Below are 13,254 nucleotides of genomic sequence, written 5' to 3'. Positions count from 1 at the left end.
TTTGTGTAGAGAATTTCATGTTTTATTTAATAATTTTGTAATACGTTTTTTAATGTAAATTAATTTCATCATGATTTTTGTAGATTTTCTAATGTTAACAGAATTTTTTTCTACATTAAGAAATAACCAATTATTCAATTATTTCCAGTGGTCTTTTTGTGTTCTGTGTTTCCAGGCGGGCACATGAACGTCCCCCGCCCCATCCACATAGGATGCACCCAAACTATGGCCATGGGCATCATATTCATGTGCCTCAAACCATGTCCTCACATCCTCGCCAGGCTCCAGAGAGATCTGCCTGGTCAGTACCGTACTTATTTCAAACTGTGCTAAGCAGCTTTTGGGAAAACTGGGGAGAAATCCCTTGTAGTGGAATGCATACCACAGAGAGCAGCTGTGTGAAGCAGTTCTGTTGGGAGGAGCTGTCTGGGATGGAAAGAAAGAGCAGGATCTTGAGTTCTGGGGCAGGAGCCACCTGAAGCAGGGAGACAGCTGTTAGTTGCCTTTAAGTTTTGTGTCAGATGATAATTGTGTGGACTAGGGACATTGTAGAATGAGAACTCAGGTTAATTAGTGTATCCATACCTCAATATTTATTATTTTTCTAAGATGGCATTTAAAATCCTCCTTTAAGCAGTTTTGAGTGTATAGCTATTGCTGCCCACTCAGCCACAAGGAGATGCTGTGGAAATTCAGAACTTAGTCCTGTGAAGGGAATGTTTGTGTCTGTTGACCACAGCCTGTATCCCCATGTGCCTCTCCTTCCTGGCCACACTCTTTAGTTCTTTATAACTGAGTTTGGCTTTACAAATTCCATATATAGTTGAGAGGACTTACAGGCGGAACTTTCCGTCTAGACCTCTGATCAACTCTGTCCCACCAGCTGCTCCCAAATGACCGCACAGAGACTTAATGTTAATTATCAATGCTCAGCCAATAGCTTAGGCTTATTTTAAGCTAGCTCTTATAACTTAACTTAACTCATTTCTATTCATCTGTGTACTTTCCATCCTGTTAGCTTTGTGTCATGGCATCTCCTCAGACTCCTGTGACTCCCCTTCTCCCTAGCATTCTCTCTGCCCCATGACCCTACCGAGCCGTGAGCCAATCAGCTTGTTACTAATAATGAGAGCAACACATCTTCACGGTGTACAGAAGGAGTATTCCACAGCAAGGACTAGAGTATTTTTCTGTTTCATGAGTGTCTGCCACTAAGGTCAGACTCCTGATATGACCCTGTTTGCCTGGCCTCTTTATCCACCTCCCTGGTCAGGGCTCCACCTACAGTGTCCACCATTGGACAGAGAAGTCTAGTTTGTTCTGAAGAAATGGGTGTGCATTACACTCCCTTTTTAATCCGCTTGCGGTCGTTACAGCAGAGCACAGAGAGGAATAAGCAAGTGGAGCTTCATTATATGCCACTTTGTCCCTTCTCGTGGGGTCGCCGCTCAAGGTTTTAGGTGTAGAAGCTCTTCTAATTGTCATTGACACCAAGAAGCCAGCAAGCACAGGCCTGGGGGCATGTGTCACATTCAGATGAACCTACAAAGCAGTCAGCTCTTATGTGGTGTGCTCCTTGAGGATGAAGGTCCTTGGTTGGAAGGGACCCTAGGAACCACTTGTTATCTGTCTTGCTTTTATGACTGAGTGGAACTGAGTTAATGCTTTTCTGCTTATGCTCACAAAATGAAGCTTTTTGAACATTTATTTCTGAAATACACTTGAAATTATTAGTAAAATTTGGGGTGGGGGCTAAGTTACATTTGCCTTAGCTTTATAAGTTAAGAAACATTACAGGATTTGTGAAATAGCTTCCATTTCTGTTGGCAGTAAAGAGACTGTAAGGAAGACACAGAGTTAAACTGCTCTCACTCTTTCTTAGGGAGCTGGGGATCGAAGCCGGAGTGACCGCAGCTACCTACACACCCGGTGCGCTGCACCCTCACCTGGCCCATTACCATGCCCCCCCTCGGCTTCATCACCTACAGTTGGGAGCACTTCCCTTAATGGTAAAATGAGAATTTGTAACGCTCTGACAACGTGCCTTCTAAAGTAACACTCTTTTCTAAATTAAAGATTATATTAAAATGTTTCGGTACAGTAGATATTTTACTAGAATTTAGGAATAATTCCCCTAAGTAGTTAGGTGTTGTATATACTGTGAAAAGATATTAGATATATTGAAATCTGAGTTTGTAATTTGAATTGTAAAATATACTCTTGATGTACAAAAAGCTGAGAAGTGGACTTTTCTGCACCGAGGTGCACATGCTCTGCTGTCACTGAGATGCAGGCATCAGAGAATTTGCCCTCGGTGCATTGGGTCTGCTGTGATGCCATCATACTGTTGATGTTGTTGCTACAGTGTTGACGAACTGTAGGTGTGAGGAGAAGAGAGTAAGTACTCTGTTGTACAAGGGAACTGCAGAGTCCTCACTGTCCCTTGTCCTAGGCAGCTTTGGAGTTTGGAGGACTGATTTTGCAGAGGTTGATGCTGGTCAAGGGCTGTCAGACAGCAACAAGCCCTGGGCGTGAGTCCGCCTAAGCGTGTGTCTCCAGATGTGCCAGCTGGGCAGCTCAGTGCCAGTGTTTGCCCGGCCTTAGCCCAGCACTCCTGAGCTTGTGTTCAGCACCAGGCGGGGGCGGGGGCGGGGACGAGAACACAAAGCTGCTGAAAGGAAGTGGGACTCAGCAGCCTCAGGAGAGTCTGTTGTTGTTGTTGCTGCTGTTTTGTTTTGAGACAGGGACTCTCTTTGTAGTCTTGGCTGTCCTTGAACTCATATATAGATCAGGCTGGCCTCGAATTCTGAGATATGCCTGCCTCTGCCTCCCAGCTGAGATGTTTTGGTTGTATTTATGCTTTTTGAGTGATTTAATCTGATGATCCTTGAAAAGGACACATCTCCTCAGTTTTGGGAAAAGAAGATTTAGAGGTGGGAGAAGGAAACTCTTTTAATTGTTGTGGTCGAAGACGTAAAGGTTAGTAAGTTCCTGAGATAAACGCACTGGCAGACAGAAGGAAAAGCATCAGACAGTGAGTGATGCTTAGGCTGACTTAGGTTTCTAGTGTGGGTGAAAGGTGTAATGCCTTTCACTGTATTGGACAATAGTAGATGGCTTGAGAAAAGGTTAGAGGAGAGATTTTGCACCTACTGAGTCTGGGATAGCTGTGTCTAATAAGAAAGCTGCCAGGCAGAGGTGGCGCACACCTTTAATCCCATCACTTGGGAGGCAGAGCCAGGCAGATCTCTGTGAGTTCGAGGCCAGCCTGGTCTACAGAGTGAGATCCAGGAAAGGCTCCAAAAGCTACAGAGAAACTCTGTCTCCAAAAAAAAACAAAAACAAAAACAAACAAACAAACAAAAAGAAAGATATCTGGGCTAAAGATATATTTTTGACCTGACAAGGTATCATTTAGTGCTAAGGAATCAAATCCAAGGAAGAGTAGATTTTCCAAGAGAATGTATGTATAAGTGGCAAGAACGTAAGTGGAGAGAAGAAGCATACAAATGGCAGTGTACCTCAATCAAATGACAAGAACTAGCTCAAGCTGAGAAACAAAGCTAGAGTATTTCAAAAATACATATTGTCAGTAGTGTCTCGTCATACAGATAATAAAGCTTGCGAGTGTTTACATCATAATGAGTTTTGTCAGTGGTTTAGCGGTGAGGAATGGAGATGGTTACATTTCCTCTCTCCTCTCTTCTCCCATCCCCTTCCTTTTTTTGAGGTGGTAAAATTGAACTCAAGGTCCTGTGCTCCCTAGGTAAGCACTGTACCACTGAGACACACTGCTGGCTCTTGGGGTGCCTTTTTAAAAAGATGAGAACTTGCAGACAGTAAATACACAGTGCTTGTAGCTTGCCTATGAAGGGGAGAATTGGTAGAAATTCCAGGATGAAGGAGTATTGAAGATGTTTTGACTTGACAGAAAGCCTAGAAACAACTTGTTCAAAGAGAGAAGTGATGAGTAGTCAATTATGTTTGGACCAGGGTGGGGAAGCCAGAAGACTAAATTTGAGTTGGAGAAGAAGCATCCACAGAAGGTAGAGGAAAGAGACAGGGCAAGGGTTTCAGAGGGAAGATTCAGAATATGTGGAGGCAGATTGTTTTCTAAGTTGCTTTGTGTGCTCTTGGTTATAAGTAAAGCGGCAGATAATGTAATAATATGCCATTGAAGGTTGAGAGTTTCTGCTTTTAGATAGGTATTTTATTTTGAATTATTTTTCACATGTGAGTTGTCTGTAGAGTCTTCTGCTAGAAGTATGTTTTGATTCAGCAGAGGCTGATTAAAAATAATGCTGGAAAGCCAGGTGGTGATGGTGCAGGCCTTTAATCCCAGTACTCAGGAGGCAGAGGCAGGCAGATCTTTGTGAGTTTCAGGACAACCAGGGCTACACAGAGAAACCCTGTCTTGAAAGACAAAACACAAAAACAAATAGTAATGTTGGAGAAAGTGAAGAAAAACAATTTAAATGTTGGAGATTATTTGTAAAGAGGATGGTGCTCTGTCTCCTTCATGTAGTCAGTTGACTTGGATGTCTGCTGCAGTTACTTTGCATAGTGGCTGGAAACACAACCATAACCATTGAAGAGAGATGGAGTGTTGTAAGCTCCTAGTCTTGAACCTTGGTTTGTTCGTGTTTCTGTTTAATCACTGATCTGATGTATATTGATGATTTGTTCACGGTTAGCATGCAGCAGTAGCACTACAGTGCACATCTGAGCAAAACTTACCTGACAGATGTTTGCTCCCCGAGGTGAAACACAGCCTTCCTTGGATAGCATCCCCAGATGGTGCTTGAGAACTGTATTTGGAGCCACATTAAACGTGAAAGAAAGCCCGTGGTAAAAGCATGGGAGAAACATGCCACTAAATAGATGCAGGAAAGCTCAGAGAAGGCAGAATCTGCTCAGTGGGAGCACCAGGTCAGGCAGTGCCAGTTTCTCAACACACTGCATGACCATAAATGGCCATAAAGAACAAGTGTCCCTAGGGTAACAAATAAATTTAACCTGTGGCTAGCTCACAGAAAATGGAATCTGAAATATTCAAGATTCACTATACTGAACAAATTTTTTTAAAAAAACCTGTTAAAATTAGTTTCACTGACAGAATCAATCAAGAATATTCCATGCTTTTATTATTGAGAGGTTGACATGATCTTATGAAAGCTTTAATTTCTTAAGTGTGTTTGCAGCTACCAAGAAACCATCAGGCTTAGTAAGCTTGAGTATAAGTGTGTGTGTGTGTGTGTGTGTGTGTGTGTGTGTGTGTGTGTGTGTGTGTATGTATGTGCATTTATTTATTTGCTTGCTTGTTGAGGCAAGGTTTCTCTACATAGCCCTGGCCATCCTGGAACTCAGGATGTAAACCAAGTTGGCCTCAAACTCAGCGATCTGCTTCCTGAGTGCTGGGAATTAAAGGCATGCACAAATGCACAATCACACCTTGCCCTTTTTTTTTGATGGGATAGGCAGAGTGTATTTTGCTGTTGCCCAGGCTGACCTTGAAAACTAGAGCTAGCCTTAAACCATCTCAGTCTACCTCAGTCTTCCGAGTAGCCAGGGCCAAGTACGTCTCACTACATCCAACTATATGCAGAGTTCTTTGCGTAAGAAATTTGTTATCTTATGAAACAGTTGTTTTTCTTGTTTATTCTGCCCATATTTTCATAGATGAGAGCTTGTATTTTAAGGGGAGCCTAACTGTCCCTCTTAATACAATGTGTAATTGGAGTCTTTGAGTTGAGTTCATGAGTTGAATAGAGATTGAGTATCTTCAATGTTAGCAATAAAATACAATCTTAATGACTTCATCCGTCTCTTGTGTTAAAAACAGGTTCCTGACATGGCAGGCTATCCTCACATCCGTTACATTTCTTCAGGACTGGATGGAACATCATTCAGAGGTCCTTTCAGGGGCAATTTTGAGGTATGAAATAAAATAAATGGTATTTTTAGTGCAAGAGTTAATTTAATGTGTGTTCATGGTTAAGTAGGATAGCTACTGTGGCTGGGAGTTAGAAAGCAGCCAAATGTCTGATTTTCTAGTATTGCCTCTGGGACTTACACAGAGATTTAAGAATAGTATCTTAAGTCAAAAATTAACTGGTTAAAGAAATTGAATATGAATATCTACCCTAAAAGCATATGTAAATTTTATTAAACTGGGTATGATGGGACACAGTTTTAATCCAAGCACTTGGGAGGCAATGGCAGCATAACCCTGTGAGTTTTATGCTAGCCTGGTCTACCTAGGTAGCACTGCATAGTAAGGCCCTGTCTTGTAAGAACACATAAAAGGGGGGCTCAAGAGATGGTTCAGTGGTTAAGATCATTGGCTGCTCTTCTAGAGGACCCAGGTTCTGTTTCCAGTACCCACATCATGGCAGCTCATAACTGTCTGTAACTCTGATTCCAGGGGATTCAGTACCCTCTTCTGGCCTTCTCAGACACCAGGCATGAATGTAGTACACAAACATATTCTTGGGGTTGGGGATTTAGCTCAGTGGTAGAGTGCTTGCCTAGCAAGCAAAAGGCCCTGGGTTTGGTTCTCAGCTCTGAAAAACAAAACAAAACAAAACAAAAAAACATATTCTTAAAGGAATTGTGGTTTTAATACTAGTTATTCTTCACTTTAAGGAGCTGATTCATCTGGAAGAAAGATTAGGAAATGTCAATCGTGGAGCATCCCAGGGAACAATTGAAAGATGCACATATCCACATAAATATAAAAAGGTGAGGGTTGTTATGATCATAAAATGAAATGTTACAGACCCTCCATTCTGTGGAGTATAACTACTATAATACTATTGAAGTGATTCCCATGATGAAAATGATCTCAGCTATATACTCTGAAATTTCTTCCCATACTCTGGTCTTCCTTCAGATGGGAAGTCATAGATTTCTTAAGTGTTCTTTGAGATACTTTAGTGCATTTTATAATACTCTTTTTTTGGGGGGTTGGGGGGGGAGACATGGTTTCTCTGTGTAGTTTTGGTGCCTGTTCTGGATCTCACTTTGTAAATCAGGCTGGCCTCGAACTCAACAAAGATCAGCCTGCCTCTGCCACCTAAGTGTTGAGATTAAAGGTGTGTGCCACCACCACCTGGCAATACTACAGTTTTTTAGGCTATCCTCTTATACCTAACGCGGTGGCCACACCTGTACTCCCAGCACTAGAGAGCCTGAGGCAAAGAGATTGCTGTGAGTTTAAGGCCTGTTTCAGCTATAAAATAAAACAGACAACAATAACAAAAACAATGATTAAAAAAAAAAAGAAAAAGAAAAGCCGGGCAGTGATGGCGCACGCCTTTGATCCCAGCTCTCGGAAGGCAGAGGTGGGCTGATCTTGGTGAGTTTCCAGGCCAGCCTGGTCTACAGAGCGAGATCCAGGACAGTTGGGGCTATTACACAGAGAAACCCTGTCTTGGAAAACCAAAACAATTAAAACACCTTGCCGGTTCTTTTCACTGATGTTTAGTTCATATTTTTGTAGTGTTATATGTGGAAATTCCAAACTAGACATAAAATAAGCTGCTCACAGTGAACAGATAATATTCCGTGCTGTACAGAGAACACTGACCATAGAAGTTACTGTTGGTATTTTTCATGTTTTCTAAGAGTGTCAATCAGGCATTACCACTAACTATATCTTTTTTAAACTAAATGCTGTAATTGGAATTAACTTACAAAGATGTTTGAAATAGTCATTAGAAGAATAATTTACTTAACTGTGTTGAAAGAGTAATTATACAGAGTATCATCATCATGAATTAACAGTAATAGGGTTCATCTTAGAGAATCTGTTACATTTTTACTTTGCTTTTCATGCTGACTTTTAGGAGTCAATAATTAATTGGTAGTCACTTAATTCATCTGTTAATTCATGACTGTTTATAGGAAATGAGTTACATATGAACATGTGGTCTTGTCTTGTTTTTGTTTTGTTTTAAATAAACACAGACTTTACTCAGTTGTTCAATAATGTCATCTCTGCTAATAAGGTAACAACTGATTGGTTCTCACAGAGGAAACTGCACTGCAAACAAGATGGGGAAGAAGGGACTGAGGAAGACACAGAGGAAAAGTGTACTATCTGTTTGTCTGTCTTAGAGGAGGGTGAAGATGTGAGGTAACTAGATACTTCTTATGTAAAGTCCGCTCTTAAATAGAAAGGACTGCAGCATGGCTCAGTGGCAGAGTCTAATTGCACAGCCGTGGCTTTGTGCCTCAGCTCCATGGACAAGTGATTGACTCACAAATAGAACACTAGATCTTAAAGGGGCATGTATTTAAAAGTAAACTGGAAACCAAATAAAGATTATTACTTATGTACCTCATTGCCAGCTCTGTAACCAAAAGAGTAAAAGAATCAAAGTCATGGAGGGGAGTCCATTTCCATTCTGAACTCTACCAGAGGTTGTATGGGGAGCGTCTGTAGTGAAAATGTGTCTTCTGTAAATCTTTCAGGAATGAGAATTTGAGAGGGTTTTGGAATCTAGATTACATAGGGTCAGGGTCATCTGTATGTACTCTGTCTTCAAGACTTTTTTTCCCCTGTTTGGTTTTCTGAGACAGGATCTTGCTATATAGCCCTGGCTGGCCTTAGACTCACAGATATCCATTGCCCCTGCCTACCAAGTGCTGGGATTACAGGCATGTGCCCCTATGCCCAGCATAACCATACTTTTGTGACTTAGCAAATGTTACCATCCTAACCTAGTATTATTTGAAGTCATTTTCTTTGTATAATTGCTAAGGTAATTTAGTGTCATATCAAACATAACAGCTGTGGGTAATAATTTTTTCTGTTCCTAAGGGTAACGTCATCAAGCCTTTTTGTTTGTTTTTCTTCAAGATAGAATTTCTGTGTATAGCCCTGACCATCCTGAAACTCCATCTGTAGACTCCTTGGCTCATCATACCTCTTCAACTAGTAGCTGAGAGAGGAAAAAGATACATTATTGTCTAGTACATGATATTATGAGGGTTTTTTTCCAAACTGCATTTTTTGAGTTTTTGTTTGTTTGTTTTGTTTTGTTTTTGGTTCTAGACAGGGTTTCTCTGTGTAACAGCTCTGGCTGTCCTGGAACTCACTCTATAGACCAGGCTGACCTCAAACTCACAGTGATAAGGGTTTTTTCTAAGTCCTTAAAAAATGTAGTACTACTTTTCTTATGTGTATGAGTGTTTTGCCTGCATATAAGTTTGTGCATCATGTACATGCAGGTGTTCAAGGAGGCCAGAAGAGGGCATTGGATCCCCTGGAACTGGGTGCTGGGAATCTAATGGTAGCTCTCTGGAAGAGCAGCCAGCACTCTTTATCTCTGTAGCCCCTGTGGGGTTGTTTTGTTTTGTTTTGTTTTTGACATTCTGTTTGCAGTGAAGGCATGTAGCTATTGAGTCAGTCTCTCTGATGTTACTACTGATCGTGTCCAAGAAGGAAAGAGCACTTGTAGGTATTATCTGTGGGAAATGTTACGCTATGGGGATATGAATAGCAGCTCTTAATAGTAAGTAGAAGTAGAAGGTTACTTAGACAGCAACGTTCACCCTACTCTTAACTGTAGATTTAGAGTTACCCTATCTTTATTTTCCAGTTTCTATTGGCAACTTGGTGTGATATTCTGAAGTGAACATCTTCTTTTAGCTCACCTATAAAGCAGTAGCATTTTGATAAGTGGATATGCTGATTATCCTATGAAAAGAGTATTCCTTACCTCAGGCATGTGCTTCAGCCTAATGTATAAAGATCCTCAGGGCTGAAGTAATGTTACGTGTTTCAGCATTCTTTAATTCCTACAGTGTAGCTACTGCTACAGCAGTCTCCAAAGCTTTTGGAAGACAGTTAAGTGAATAGGTGTTTCAAAGAGTCCTCACAAGCATCATGATTCGATATTTAAAAGTGTTTGAGGCATCGTATAACGGGGTATTTTCATCTCCAGTGCCTTGGCCACTCCTAAAAGGCAAAGCTAGAGTAGTTGCCAGTGTGATTCTTGATCTGACAGTTCTCAGTTTTATATATGTTGCCTTCATAGACCTGTCGGTTATCTGTCTTGTTAACTCGTATTGTCTAAAATGCCATTTTTATAGCGAGCAATTCTTAGAGAAGATAGGGGTGTGTGTGTGTGTGTGTGCGCGCGCGCGCATGCGCGTGCGTGTGTGTGCTCTCGCGTGCACGCACACTCGAGCCTGTATGAGTGCCACAGTGCACATGTAGAGGTCAGAGGACAACCTAGAGTGTTGGTCCTCACCTTTGAAACAGAAATCTCCTTTGAAACAGCGTCTCCGTTTTTAAAGTTCACTGTTGTATGCATCAGGCGAGCTGACTGTAGCTTCTGGGAAATTTGTTTGCATCCCATTTCCTGGATTACATATGTGGCATGCCCGTCACATGCTGCTTTTTATGTGCATTCTGAGGATCTGAGCTCAGATTGTCAGGCTTGCATAGTAATTACTTTGCCCACTGAGCCATCCTGCCAGCCCCAGTCTTTGTGTGTTTAACATAAAGATGCTTAGTTATTTCAAAACACTTTATATCATTCATTTGCAAATCAACGCCTCATAGAATTGTCATGAAATTAATTTTTACTGTTTGTTTTCATCCCCAATGATAGACGCCTTCCATGTATGCACCTTTTCCACCAAGTGTGTGTTGATCAATGGCTGATCACCAATAAGAAGTGCCCCATATGCAGAGTGGACATCGAGGCCCAGCTGCCAAGTGAAAGTTGACACCATGTTTCAGAACTCTTGCTGTCCCTCATTCCCATCCTTCCTGGTACTGCAGTCAACCAAAGATGGCATGACTTAGCTGCGCAGATCTGGAAGCCTTGAACTCTGAGTGCTGACTCTGCTATATGGTACAGCTACCGCTAGACCTACAACTTCTGTACACAGTTGATTGGATGTATTTATAAAAGCTTTGTGTTGGTTTTTTTTTTTTCCTAGATTCGACATTTCTTCCTGTATCATTTTACTGTATTTTTGCATGATTCCTTGTATTGCATTTCTTTGCACATATATGGGCTTGTGACCCTAAACTTGCAGGCAAGATTAGCTGCTTTAGTAAGTAGTATTTTGTGGTCTTTTTGTTTTTTTACATAGTACCTTGAGAATTATGAATTTTTTTTAATCCATTACTAACCTTTAATTTAATCAATCATGTACTTTAGTTTAATGTATAAAGATCCTCTAGAAAATGATAATATTGTGTATTAAGACATTCCTTAATTAAATTAGGACAAAATGGCTGCTGTATATTTACAATATGGAGTTCTGAGTTAAGTACCACCCTTAATACTGGGAACAGAATGCAACCCATGTCAATCAGATGCAGGTGGTACTCACATGACCAGCGTGATCAGTAGGAATTTTCTTGATGTATCCTTTCTTCCAGCACAGTGCAAGATAGAGTTGCTATTGATGCCGTATGTTTAGACTGCTGTTCTGACCCTATTTATCTTTCTCTATGCCATTTGGAACTTGATTCCCTAATCCAGTTTTTGCTGCTGTGAAACAGCTTTGACGAACACTAAATATTCATTTGAGTTAGCTGGATTGTATATACTTGCAGATTTTAAAAAGGATAGGGAAATTGAAAAAGACATGTAGAATTTTGTTAGGTCTGCTAAGCACGGATAAAGAAGATATCTGCTTACATTAATTTTATAAAGTCATTCAGTCAGGATTTAGGATTCAGTCATTGGCAGGTATCTATGCATTCGTAGAACTTCTAAGGGTCCCAGGTTCACTTTTAAGGGATTTTTTATAGTTTAAATAAAGTCAGCTGAATCTACATGTCTCTTGTTTTATTTCTCTCTAAACTTGAAAACAGTAAATCTGCAGATACTGTGAGGCACAGATGATATTGTCAGGCTACTGTTGGCTATGGTTATAGACGCCCACTTCAGACATTACCAAGAGTCGATCACTGATTTCAAATTGTAATTTCTGTAGTTAAGATTTACAACATAATATAGAGTACAAGTTAACATACTAACATTTCTCCTTTGGAGGAAGTTTTAATCCACTTCAGGATGCATATTATCAAGATACTTTCATATACAGGATAGCCTAATTTTATTTGTTTAAATATGCTTAATATGCCCAAGATTGCAAATGCATCCAGTCAGTAAGACCACTGTCTGTATGTGGAAGACATGTTCCCATGGATCATATGTGAAGATGTCAATAAGCTTGCATTAAGCCACCTGCTTTGTAAGTGGATTGATTAATAAATAACTTATATTTCTATTGTCTTTGTGTTTCATAATTAGTGTTTATAAAATGGTTTACACTGGACATCTTGAAGCTCAGATGAGATCCACCTAACTGATATTTGCATAATCTGGTGCTTGTTTTCATTCAGTTTTGCCTTTTATGTCACCATAGAGCAATTCTATCATCAACATGTGTCTACAGAGTATGCATGCTGATGGAGGGTGATAGAGTTAACAGTATACTTGTGAGCCAGAGTGAAGCCTGGTGTGGAAACATTTCCAAAATCCAGGCATCCTGAGTTCCATGCCTGACACTGTAAACCATTTGGTTACCAGTCTACATTATAGAAGGTCAGGGAAGAGTGGAACAGTGACCCAGGTCTGCTCCCTCACTGGGAAAAAGCCAAAAAGTAAACAGATGCATATAAGAGTGCCATTAGAGAGCCTGAGTCTATGCAAGGAGTTGAGAACCTAGAAGTGAAAAGTCACCTGTGGACAGGTGACTGAGCGGTTAAGAGCGCAGACTGTTCTTCCAGAGGACCTGAGTTCAGTTCCCAGCACTCACATCAGGTAGTTTGCAGGCTCCAGTGGGATCTGACACCTTTGACCTCTGCAGGAACCTATACTCGTGTGCACACCTATACATATGTACATACATATTTGGTTTTTCAAGACAGGATTTTTCTGTGCAGCCCTGGCTATCCTGGAACTCGCTCTAGACCAGGCTGTCCTCTAACTCAGATCTGCCTGCCTCTGCCTCCTGAGTGCTAGAATTAAAGACATGCACCACCACTGCCCTGCCACACATTTTTTAAGTTAAAATGGAGAGAATTCCATGCTATGTAGTCCTCTAGTGTTTTTCAGAACATAAGAAAAGCTTAAATTTCTCTGTCACATACATTATATGTGATTTAAATACATACTTGTTGACTTATTTTATAATTGACACTGATTCATTTATGTTTAGTTTTTTTTGTGTGTTTGTTTTTGGAGACAGGGTCTCACTATGTAAGCTCTGGCTTGGAAC

At 40.7% G+C, this 13,254-nt stretch overlaps 1 protein-coding gene across 7 annotated transcripts in view; it reads left to right on the top strand.

Moving 5' to 3' along the window:
- Positions 1–12,266, top strand: part of Rnf111 (ring finger protein 111) — an 81,816-nt gene extending 69,550 nt beyond the window's left edge. For 5 of the 7 annotated variants that reach the window (XM_052713603.1, XM_052713575.1, XM_052713583.1 and 2 more), the window contains 6 exons: positions 176–301; positions 1,883–2,009; positions 5,843–5,935; positions 6,646–6,741; positions 8,010–8,137; positions 10,623–12,266. In XM_052713603.1, coding sequence (XP_052569563.1) covers positions 176–301; positions 1,883–2,009; positions 5,843–5,935; positions 6,646–6,741; positions 8,010–8,137; positions 10,623–10,740 — 688 coding nt within the window. In that variant the 3' untranslated portion in view covers positions 10,741–12,266. The remainder of the gene's footprint in view (positions 1–175; positions 302–1,882; positions 2,010–5,842; positions 5,936–6,645; positions 6,742–8,009; positions 8,138–10,622) is intronic. The other 2 variants (XM_052713619.1, XM_052713609.1) reach the window with 1 other exon arrangement.
- Positions 12,267–13,254: the final 988 nt, after the last annotated feature.

The sequence above is a fragment of the Peromyscus californicus genome, unplaced genomic scaffold, assembly GCF_007827085.1.
Source record: "Peromyscus californicus insignis strain IS unplaced genomic scaffold, ASM782708v3 Scaffold_11__1_contigs__length_118956290, whole genome shotgun sequence".
Taxonomy (NCBI): domain Eukaryota; kingdom Metazoa; phylum Chordata; class Mammalia; order Rodentia; family Cricetidae; genus Peromyscus; species Peromyscus californicus.
This window is presented reverse-complemented; position numbering and strand designations above follow the sequence as displayed.